The 9794-nt window shown below is 41.5% G+C and overlaps 1 protein-coding gene across 3 annotated transcripts in view; it reads right to left on the bottom strand.

Moving 5' to 3' along the window:
• mbd6 (methyl-CpG binding domain protein 6) overlaps window positions 1–9794 on the bottom strand; it is a 29731-nt gene that overhangs the window by 8545 nt on the left and 11392 nt on the right. For all 3 annotated transcript variants that reach the window (XM_016477537.1, XM_016477536.1, XM_016477538.1), the window contains 4 exons: window positions 7271–9172; window positions 6377–7182; window positions 5300–5459; window positions 853–992 (listed from right to left, as the gene is read on the bottom strand). In XM_016477537.1, coding sequence (XP_016333023.1) covers window positions 853–992; window positions 5300–5459; window positions 6377–7182; window positions 7271–9172 — 3008 coding nt within the window. The remainder of the gene's footprint in view (window positions 1–852; window positions 993–5299; window positions 5460–6376; window positions 7183–7270; window positions 9173–9794) is intronic.

The following is a 9794-nucleotide window of genomic DNA, read 5'->3' as shown; positions in this document are numbered from 1 at the left end:
TCACATGATCCACATGATCTTCAGAAATCATTCTAATATGCTGATTTATTATCAGAGCTGGAAACAATATAACTGCGATATGAATAAAAAGTTCAAAAGAACAGCATTTATTCAAAATATAAATATAAATTTATATACAATATAAATTTGATAAAACAATATAAATCTTTGCTATCACTTCTTATCAATTTAACACATCCTTGCTGAATAAAAGTACAAATAAAATAAAAAAGAATAAAAATGTACTGACCCCAAACTTTTGAATTGTAGTGTATATTGTTAGAAAATATTTCTATTTTAAATAAATGCTCTTCTTTTTACCTTTTTAATCATCAAAGAATCCTGAAAAAAGTATCACAGGTTCCAAAAAAATATTGTTTGTAGCACTGATAATAAATCAGCATATTAGAATGATTTCTGAAGATCATGTGACACTGAAGACTGGAGTAATGATGCTGAAAATACAGCTGCGCATCACAGAAATACATTACATTTTAATGTATATTAAAATAGATAAACGTTATTTTACATCATAATATTTCACAAATTTTTCCTGTATTTTTGGTCAAATAAATGCAGCCTTGATGAGCAGAAGAGACTTCTTTTAAAAGACATAAAAAAAAAGATTAGACATCTTTTCAAGAATGTAGAGGGTAACTAACAGATTCTGCACAACAACTGGATCTGAATCTGACGGTAACGGTCTTGAAGTTTGTGAAAGGTGGTGAAGATTGTCTCATGACGACAATTTACAGCTGCTTTAACTGACGAACCCATCTGAACTCATGCCTTTTAAAGCACTGATGCTCTTAGGTGTGTAAAGAGCCGTCTGCTCGCGGTGCGTGAGTTTACCTGCAGACAGGTGAGCGGGTTGAGCGCTGTTTGGTTCTGTGTTAGCGGGACGCTCAGAGACGGGCCCTGCGGCAGCAGCAGCGCTCCGGCTCCCAATAAACCGTGAAGACTGCTGATGTTCCCAAGAGCTGCGAGGTCACCTGAGCACAGAGAGAAACACCATCATCATCGGCAGCTCAAACGCTCATGCTTATTCATAGAGAAGACACTGGGGGAAGCAAATTACAATAAGAACATTATAGTAGCAGGGCTGGGCGATTTTTCCGATTTTATCGATTAAAGGCACAGTATGTAAGTTTTCAACACTAGAGGGCGCGTATTCAAAACAAAGGCGTAGTTTGATGACGCTGTGACTGAGTGTGGAATCATGGGAGTTGTGGTCTTCATCTGCACAGCCGATGCAATCCGACGGGACTCGGGCAGAAATCATGTTCATGGATGAGCTAATGATTTATTAACAGGGTGAGGCTGAAAGCCATCGAAGCGAAACGAGGCGCTGAAGAGCGCGACACACGGCTGGAAAGCAGCGGAGCTTTTATTATGCCACAGTCATTATTATTATTATTCCGGTCATGCGTATGTGGGGTAAAGCAGCGCTGTTTTATCATACTAGATACATTTGAAAGTTCTGTTATAATGCTACTCTGTGCGGTCTAGGGTTGGGTATCATTTGTTTTTTTTTCGATACAGGTGCCAAATCGATACTTTTAAAACGGTTCCGGTGCCTAAACGGATTCTGAGCTCATTGACAAATATCTGATCTTGTAAGATGTGCTAACTTTACACAGAGTGCGTGTGATCACGAAATCGAAAGTGAAAGTAAACGGCGCAAACGCTCATTCAAAAATATTTAAATACTCCGCATACCGAGAGCGGCTCCCTGATTCGCCAAAATTATATACAATATTAGAATGTTTAAAGGAGTGGACACGAAAATCGCGTGAGTGAAACACATGTTGCGGGAGCAGGCGGCAATGGTCAGAGATTCAGCGGGAGCGAGATTAAGAAAACAGCCGAATCCCGGACATTTTGGGCGTTTAAGAAATCCCGGCCGGACACATTTTTGTAGGTCCAAGGCACATAGGTACCGGTGCCATATTGGTACCAGGTTTCGGTACCCAACCCTAGTGCGGTCGTCACCGGTCTATTAAAACGCACAACATATTTGCGTCTTTGGTGTTCCCGCAAATCGAGGGGTTATGACGTCATTGGCAGGCGACACGATGACACTATGGACACACTCCGTGTCACTAGTTAAAATTGCTTATTTCTCTGGATTTAAACATTTTTCGAAACATTTGGGATAATGTAAGTACACAAGTCAGCAAAATATATAACACTGTTCTAGTGGTTTTTGGATATTTTAATAAAAAAATTGTACATATCGTGCCTTTAATTCAAATTTAATGTTTTGCCACGATTTTATTTTTTTATAGATTGAGGAATCACGAATTTGAATAGAAATATCACCAAACGTTAGAATTAGACTCTTTGACAGTATGCCAAGTGATAACAGTAAAGAGAAATGAATGATCCGACCGCATGTCGGAACCGTTCTGTGAAGCACCAGAAGGAGGTGCTGTTCTCACTGAATGCGCTTTTGTGTTGATAAAGATGCGACGCAGGCAGTGGAATAGGAAAACATGCAGGAAGATGGGAGTTGAGCTTCTTTTAACTTGAGCGCTGTGTTTTTAGAAAGCCGTTTCGTGCAAGAGATGTGAGCGCAACAGTCAAACGCGTCCATAAAAACAGTGGCAAAGCAGCGTAATCTAATAAAAACCTGTACAGAACCACTACTGTATGTCTGATATTTCATGTTTGCATCATGGTGACAGGCTGAAAGCTGCTGTTCAATGTTTTTACAGAACATTTATAGTTAATTATAGTCTACTGCTGTTTTACCTTCAGTCATTTTGAATTTGAATTACCTTGACTTCTGAGATTTTTTTTTAAAGCATTTTCCTTGTATTATTTCTGAACATCTAATATGTTTAAGACAAGTTTGTAAGATGTAGTTTTAGTTCATGCATCTTTTCTGCAAAGATATTTAACAAGCGATTTGTTTAACATTTGCATCATGTGTGGTGCACTTGAAATAGAAATTTCTTTAACTAGAGGGTTAGTAAAGAAAAAATTGTTTGAATCATGTTGTAGTTACATTTTCAAGCTGACTATTTAAAAATCGAGAATCGGTCAAATGTTCTGAAAAAAAAAAAAGTAGACGATCGAAGTAGTAGACGATCAAATATCATGTCACAATAGTTTGTATGCCTGCCAATCTATTCAAAATTTTAATTGAATTAATTACATGACGTGCCAATTAATTGATTTAATATTAAATCACACATTTGGGCTGAGAAATGACCCGCCAAAAGATCATTTAAAGTCATTATAGTGTTCAATGAGAAAAGCATTGAATAGACTACAATAGATTACAAAAATAGTTTTAGAAAGAAATATTTTTGATTTTACGATTTAACTTAAGGCCATAACACTGTTTTCAGAAGCTGCATTTGAAGTGTTGTAAATAAAATAAATGCATTTACACTGCAATTAGAATCATAATGCTGTGAGATTAATGGTTTTAATGTAATATTGAAATATACATTTTTTTTTGTCTAAAAGTCAGCGAATCATTCATTCAAACGATTCATTCAAACAGCTGATTCACTCAGAAATGAATCAAGTGACTATGAACAAGTCACTGAATCACTGACTCATTCAAAAACACAGATTAATTCAGTAACGAATCACTGCTGTGTTATTCAGTTCTGCTGTGGCTTTGACTGGAACAATTTTCATCGGTGAAATTGAACAAAATAGAAAATACTGACAGTATTGTGTCTAAAATGTAACAATATTAACTTCTTGTTTATTGAACTGTATTAAATCAATATCACATTTGCAATCGTGCAGATATTGGGGAAAACAGCACTCTTGCTGGTGTGATATTGCTAAACTCTATCATATGATAGAAATATAAGAGGGTCATTTATTTTTTGCCCTCATATCTTGAATTTTAGGCTCACAGGCTTCATCACACAGTCAGTCGGTCGTCCTGCATCATGTTCATCAGCAACTGCATCAATGTAAGATGACGGACAGGATTAACGTTAATGATAAGATGTTTTGATTCAAATGTCTTTTTTCCAGTCCATTGTTTGAGAGCAAAGTGTGAAACATTAAACGAGGATAATGACAAAAACAAAGCATGAAGAAAACAAGAATTTGAAATCCAGACTAAGTTCTCAGTAAGGCAGAAAACACTGTGCGCAACAGTACAGTCAGAAGCTTTTCAATCTACAATATCACATTTGCAATCGTGCAGATATTGGGGAAAACAGCACTCTTGCTGGTGTGATATTGCTAAACTCTATCATATGATAGAAATATAAGAGGGTCATTTATTTTTTGCCCTCATATCTTGAATTTTAGGCTCACAGGCTTCATCACACAGTCAGTCGGTCGTCCTGCATCATGTTCATCAGCAACTGCATCAATGTAAGATGACGGACAGGATTAACGTTAATGATAAGATGTTTTGATTCAAATGTCTTTTTTCCAGTCCATTGTTTGAGAGCAAAGTGTGAAACATAAAACGAGGATAATGACAAAAACAACGCATGAAGAAAACAAGAATTTGAAATCCAGACTAAGTTCTCAGTAAGGCAATGAGATCTTCTCAATTATGTTACTCAAAACGGCAGAAACACTGTGCGCAACAGTACAGTCAGAAGCTTTTCAATCTACAATTTACCATGGATTTACTGTAGTAACACTAATGTTGTGGCAGAAATGTGGGATATTCATATCAAATTGTATTAGATTATTAATGTAGACATGTATTAAAGGTATTAAAGGAGTAATGGAATATAATTATAGTATTTTTGTAATTAAGCTATAGCATTTGTGCATTTATTTTTAAATTTTTCAAATTTTTAATGCAAACACAAAGTACATTATCACTGAAGTCCCTATCAGAAGAAACAAAAGCCCTCTTCGGCTGTATAATGGTTAGAGACTTGAGGTTATTGTAAAGTCACACCAATTGAAAGAAGAACGTACTATACATTTTTATAATTATAGTTATTCCAAAGAAAGGCACATTTAAAATAGGTAACACTTTACTTAAAGCCTTTATGTATAATGCATTATAAAGGGTTATTAAAGGGTATGATGCATTATAATTATTCATAATGTGCATTGTAATACATTATATCTTGTCGTAAATAATTATAACCGAATTTGAAAGGCATAATGTAACAATGAATTGATAAGTGTTATAATGTATTAACTGTAGTTACAATTATTCACGAGATTGCACAATGCATTATAAGGTGCATTACAAGGCATAATTAATGCATTAAAACTACTTTTATAATGCATTATGCATAAAGGCTTGAAGTAAAGTGTTAAAGTGTTTTCATTGACAAACTGATCCACTTACCAAGAACCCCGGGGGCGAGTAGAGGCGGCAGGAAATGAGGTGTCTGGGTGTTGTTCTTGTCCTGTTCAGCCAGAGGGTCACACACTTCCGGCCCCGTGCTGGACACCAGAGGGCCGCAGGACACCGAGGTAGAAACTAGAGCAGGGCTGGACAGAGTCCCCTACAGCCACACAGATTCATATATGTATTGCACAAGATGCATGTACTCGGATCTCAAAACAATGTTCCAAAGGCACAACCCGTAAAGCAAGGACTCCCAACCTTTATCAGGTGAACTTTCCTGATATTTGACTCCTGTAATGTAGCACTGGCAATTCTGCATTGACATTCTGAGTGTAAAAATGTCTCCAAAATTCAAAGAAAAAATTATATTTCACATAAATAAAATAAAGCCTATTTTTATTAAAGGCATAGTTCACCCAAAAATTGTTCACCCTCATGTCATTCCAAATCCATAAGACTTTGGTTCATTTTCAAAACACAAATCAAGATATTTTTCTCTCCGCTGAAAACCCAAGTAACTAAAATGGGTTATGAGTTTGGAACAACATAAGGGTGAGTAAATGGTGACTATTTAGATTTTTGAGTGAACTATCCCTTTAGCATTAAGACTTTTTGCAATGTGAGATTAAGTTCATGACAATTGACCACATTTTCAAAACAAATTCTCAATGAAGTGCAAAAAAAACAAACACTTGCATGCACCAGAAAAAATGACTTGGAAATTATAATATAAATAATATTTAATTACAGTAAATGCATTATAGTAGGAGGCTGAAAATGTGGAGACTGGGAGTTTAAATGCGCATAACTGTCATGAAAATAATACCACAATTAGAAGAATATAATGTCCAATCCTTTTGATTTTGAGGTTAACCCCAACCCTGACATTTATTTTTCCAGTTTTTATGAAATTGACTCTTGTATTAAAATTGCACAAATCCATCATTAACCACTAGGGGGAGAACATCTGGTTGGGAAGCCCTGTCATTGTAAACCGATGCATCAATTGGAAGCATGCAGACTGTATGTGCACATGTAGCGAAGCATGCAACTGGTGCGCGACTGTGCATGTACCTGAGAATGAGGCGGGGGGGATGGTGCGTGGTTGGGTAGGGGTTCGGTCTGGGCGAGAGCTGCGGCCAGCAGAGCAGGGTTGAGGGACAAGAAGGTGTGAAGGGGTGGAGTGAGTGAGGCGGAAAGAAGTAGCGACTGGCCGTCTGCACTGGGTGCTAGAGTTTGAAGAGCCTCCAGGAGCCCCGGCCCCATCAGGACCGAGTCCAGCAGAGCGGGGGTCTTCTCCAGGGACACTCCGTCCGCAAAGACCTGCTGCGGTGGCGTAGGAAGCTCCAGGTTGAGTGCTGGTAGTGGCAACATGGCAGCCGGATTCTGGCCGAGCAGCAACGAAGCCATGAGGAGGGCTTGAAGCCCAGGGGGTTTTTCACCACCTTCCAGCCCTGCAACAGGGGGCAGCGGCGCAGCAGAACCTGACGGATTTAACAGGCTCACGAGGTTGAGAGGAAGCTCGCCCTGGTTTAGGACATTGAGAGGAGAGCCCTGGTTTAGGATGGCACTGGCTGGCTGTTGATGCTGGGCTTGGTTGCTGCCGGGCGCAGAAGGTTGGCTGCTCGTCCAGACCCCTAAAGGCAGGGAGCCAAGGAAGGGCGGCAGCAGGGAAGGCAGACCGGCATTGGAGGAAAGAAGCTGGAGGAGCTGTTCTTGGGACATGAAGGGAAAAGCCTCTGCAAGGGAAACAGCGGGGTCGGTTGAGGGATTAGAAAGGTCGGAAGAGGGGGCATTGGGCAGAGAGAGGCTGTGGTCGGGCTCACAGCCACCCAGCAATCTTGTGTCTGAGTCCGGCTGATCCATCGTCTCTACAGGACCTGCCAAGAAAATACAAGTGTAAAACAGACCACCTAAACAACATTTCATGTATAAATGCTCCAAAAAACACAAGATAAGAAGTCTCACCTTTACTTTCCACAGCTTGGTTGTGGTTTGACGGTTTAATTTGGTAGGTACTGTGGTCAGGACAAGTCTCTGTTGTTTTGGGTCCACAACCTTTGTCCAGGAATGAGGGAAAGCATGTTGAGGACATCTGGTTCATCATGCTCAGAATTGAACTGTTGAGGTCCGACGTTGTGCCCGTGTGGGGCTGGCTCAAGTTCAGAATGGTGTTATTGGAGGTTGTTCTGAGGTTCATTGTTGTCTCGTCACCCATCAAAGGAAAGGGTTGGGATGGGGGTTGCTGGATAGGAGGTTCTGGCATGGGCACTGTGCTTTGGGGTTGAGGTTGCGGGGTGGGGTTGAGAAAACGTAATGTGGACTGCACGTTGCACTGGGGCGTCTGTGGAGTGATTGGTCTCGGTGAAGAGGGCAACGTGTTTGTGTGCCTGTTGCCAGGCATGGCAGTGGCGCCGCTGGATTGCTGGGTTGCGCTTTGCATGCTAAGAAGCTGAAGCAGGGCGGAAAGGGGCTGGGATGGAGATGGGGAGGAAAGTGGGAGGGAATTAGCAAGTCCTGGCTTCCTGCCTTCCTCCAAATCCTGCAACCTGGAGGCATTCGGAAGAGTGACAGGTAGCCGGTGGTTGTCTAAGTGAGGTACAGGAGGAGAAGGTGGCAAAAGGCATGGGGAGATAAGCAGAGGTGGCCCGGAGAGATCTCCTGCAGTCAGACCTAACTGCGAGTCTTTGAGCATGCTCAAAACAGTGGGCGAGCGCCTCTGCCGTTTGCGCCGCAAATTTTTCTTAGCGACAGCAGGGGAAGCCGGGGAAAGGGAAGGGGAGTGCGGAAGCAACAGGGCGGTCAGGGACTGTGCTCTGGCAGAAGTTGGGTGGACGCTACTGTTTAAAGTGCTAATCAATACCTTTGACTGCTGTTCCTTGTCCAAGCCCGCAAGAGGGAGTGCGGCCAGCGCATCGGCTGCATTGAGCTGGGTTTTCTGGTTGGCCAGCTGGGCTTTGGCGGCCGCAGAGAGGAGGCTGCTGGCCGGGAAAGAGTTATTGATGTGGCCCTTTTGCTGGCTCTTCTGTTGGTTGAGAATCTTTCCTAGTGGAAGGCCAAGCAGTCCTGGGGCTTGAGCAGAACTCACTCCGTTCCTCTTGTCGCCTGCGTTGGGATGCACCAACAACAGGGCTTGTGACATCTGATGGTTGCTTTGGTTGCTAGAATTAGCACTGGAGCTTGTGTTGGCGGTACTACAGTCTTTGTAGTGCTGCAGGATGCCCTCCAAGTGACTACATGGACTGGAAGGCGCAAGAGGAAGCTTGGGAGAGGAGCACGGCATGGTGGGCTGCAACGGTTTGCCCCCCTGAATGAAGACGGACCCTTGGACCCCGTGTTCTGAGAGCGAAGACGTCGAAGAGTGGCGAGAGCGTTGGTGGGGTGAGAAAGTGTCCAAGGTACGTGAGGGTGACAGAGGAGAGGGCGACTTAACACTCGCTCCCTGGGAGTGTGGCGGAGCTGCTCGACCACTCAGCGCAAAGGATGAAGAGGGGGATAAGGAATAGGAACTGGAGGGGTCTGGAGGATGCATATGCATGTGTACACCTGGTTTTACACTGTTAGGAGAAGTGGGGCTGTGCACTGTCCTTTGCAGTGGATGAGGGCTCCACTGCTGTTTCGCGTAACCAGGCATGCAGCCCACTGGCGTTTGAGGTTTCTTTAAAGGTGAACCCTGTTCTAGAGGCCGAGAAATAGAGGCAAGGCTAACAGAACCATTTTGCACAACAGCACGGGGAGAGGACAGAGGAAAGCCAATGCTGGATTTGGGTTGGTTGTGTCTTTGCTGAGGGTAAGTGCAGTGGGTGCCGTCTCCATGAGCCACCATTGATCCTCTCAGCTCTCTGCCATCCACTGAGCATACAACACCTCCTTAAACAAACAATCAGACAATACAACTCACCTTACTGAAGAAAGCTGGACTTAAATACAGGTGCCTATAAAAAGCATTTCCCCAAAAAAATCTAAGTTGTCTAATAAACATGGCATTGCATATTATGAATGTTGTTGGCTCTTTGATAAACTGCTTTGGTTCCTCTTTTGTAAGTTGCTTTGGATGAAAGCATCTGCTAAATGCATAAATGCAAATGTTTATTTTAGGACTTTAACACTGAATCATAGAGGGTTGGCTTTTATGACACTGAACAACAGAAAAAATATTCAGATTTCAACATGAAAAATCACTATTTCAAATTAGGTTTCAAGACTAACCTAATTTCTTTAAACTAAACTTAATTTTGGTCTCAGACTACAGAACCTTCTTCCAGTTGGCTTCAATGTCTCAGACAAACTGTAGCTGAGATGTCATATGACATCTTTTAACAGTGACTTTCTTTTTGCAAATCTTCTATAAAGTTGTGACTAATGGAACAACAAAGCAACAGTTGATCAATGACACATTTTTAAGTCCACTGTAAATCAAATATGGAAAAACTCCAAGGGGGTGAATACTTTCATAGTCACTGCATATCACACTCTGATCTGGCTAGTAATG

The sequence above is a fragment of the Sinocyclocheilus anshuiensis genome, unplaced genomic scaffold, assembly GCF_001515605.1.
Source record: "Sinocyclocheilus anshuiensis isolate Anshui unplaced genomic scaffold, SAMN03320099.WGS_v1.1 scaffold1632, whole genome shotgun sequence".
Taxonomy (NCBI): Eukaryota; Metazoa; Chordata; class Actinopteri; order Cypriniformes; family Cyprinidae; genus Sinocyclocheilus; species Sinocyclocheilus anshuiensis.
This window is presented reverse-complemented; position numbering and strand designations above follow the sequence as displayed.